The sequence below is a fragment of the Pinus tabuliformis genome, chromosome 3_1, assembly GCF_031772625.1.
Source record: "Pinus tabuliformis cultivar Carrire ecotype Pingquan chromosome 3_1, CPIR1, whole genome shotgun sequence".
Classification (NCBI taxonomy): domain Eukaryota; kingdom Viridiplantae; phylum Streptophyta; class Pinopsida; order Pinales; family Pinaceae; genus Pinus; species Pinus tabuliformis.
In genome coordinates this window covers 307,575,157-307,576,901 of record NC_142301.1, presented here as the reverse complement: position 1 = coordinate 307,576,901, position 1,745 = coordinate 307,575,157, and the positions used below count along the sequence as shown (strand labels likewise).

General features: G+C 41.6%; 1 protein-coding gene across 1 annotated transcript; it reads right to left on the bottom strand.

The window, feature by feature from the left end:
* Positions 1-586: 586 nt before the first annotated feature.
* Positions 587-1,516, bottom strand: LOC149187013 (uncharacterized). The gene has a single exon (XM_089409525.1). It carries the CDS (start codon positions 1,514-1,516, stop codon positions 587-589), a length of 930 nt encoding a protein of 309 aa, XP_089265651.1.
* Positions 1,517-1,745: the final 229 nt, after the last annotated feature.

Sequence of the window (1,745 nt, the reverse complement as noted above, 5' to 3'; positions counted from 1 at the left end):
AGAGAGCTATAGGCCTGAATTTTTCTGGAGTAATAGATTGCTCTTCTTTGGGAATGAGAGCAATAAAAGTCATGTTTAGAGAGGGAAGCATCCAATGGAGGGTCCTAGATTCTTCCACTACCTGCCAGACTTCCTCTTTGATAAGATCCCAGAATTTATGAAAGAAGTTTGAGGTAAAACCATCTGGACCAAGTGCTTTTCCTTCCTTGAGCTGATGCATGGCAGACTCGACTTCCTGTAAAGAGACCGGACGAAGGAGCAGTTGATTGTGTTCTTCTGTTATAACTTTCGGGATGTGCTGGAGAATCCTTTCTATAGCTGGCTGTCTATTGATTTGTGGCTCTTGATGAACTTTTTTGAAATGATTGAGGAGCTCTTTTTCAATATCCTCATGTTCTTCCAATCTTTCTCCCTGCTGATTCTGAATTTGGGTAATGTTATTGTGCATTCTTCTCTGTATGGTGGTGTGGTGAAAGAATTTCGTATTCCGCTCTCCCTCTTTTAGCCATCTTACTCTGGATTTTTGTTTCCAGAGGATCTCCTCTTGCTTTTCTCTTTCTGCAATCTGATTCTGAAGGTTCTTTTCCTATTCTGAAAGTGCTTCAGTCCTTCCTTCAGTAATTATGGTCTGCTGGATTTTCTTCATTTCCTGAGCTAAAGCATTTTGAGCTTGAAAGATGTTTCCAAAGGTCGATTGATTCCACTGCTTGATGTGCATTTTGAGATATTTGAGTTTTTGCTGGAATTGAAACATTTTTGTTCCTTCTGGGGGAATGAAGCTTTTCCATGCAGAATGGACCAAATTGTTGAAGTCTGGATGTGTCAGCCAAAATGCTTCAAAGCGGAAGGGTCTTCGAGTGGATTTTCCAGGTCTTTGCCATTGAAGCGAGATGGGCCAATGGTTTGATCCAGATAGAGGTAAGATTGAGGCTGAAAAGTCTCCTCCAAGGTGGATGGCATTGTCTGAAATCAGGAATCGATCCAGCCGGGAGGCAATCTGCTGGGTGCCTGATCTTTTATTATTCCATGTATAGATTCCATTGTTAAATGGCAGATCAATGAGCCAGTTGTTTTGTATGAAATCCTTGAAATGAGTACTTTCAATGTCCAGTTTGATTCGGCCCCCACTTTTTTCCTCAAGTTTAGTGATCATGTTGAAGTCACCACCTGTTATCCAAAGTGGATGGATTCTGGTGGAATTGAGCAAAGTTAACGTATTCAGAATTGCTAACTTGTTCGCTGCTTCCTGGGGAAAGTAAACATTGGTGAGATGACCATGAACATTGGTCCCTATGATATGGAAGGTAGCTTGAATGAAATGATGAGACGCATGGATATCAGTGAGCATAATAGCCTGTGCATCCCATGCTATTGCAAGTCCCCCTGAGGCTCCCGAGGCGTCCACTGCTACTGTTTGGCTTCCTGGCCAAGCTTTTGAGAGAATGGTGCCAAGTGTGATACTATTACATTTAGTCTCTTGCATGAAGAAAATTTGAGGTTTCTCCTGCTGTATCATGTTTTTGATCATTTTGTATTTCACAAGGCTATTTAACCCTCTTAAATTCCAAGATGTGAGCTTCATGATTCAGTATTGGGGAGCGGCCTGTAATACTTTGTTAACTTGGAATATCTTCCTGATTCCACCAACATTTCCCCAATGAGGATGGTTCTTTGTAGATCTATCTTTCTCCCTTGTTTCTTGGTATCTTTGGGAATATTTTTCCCGTCCCATTGACTCCCTGGTT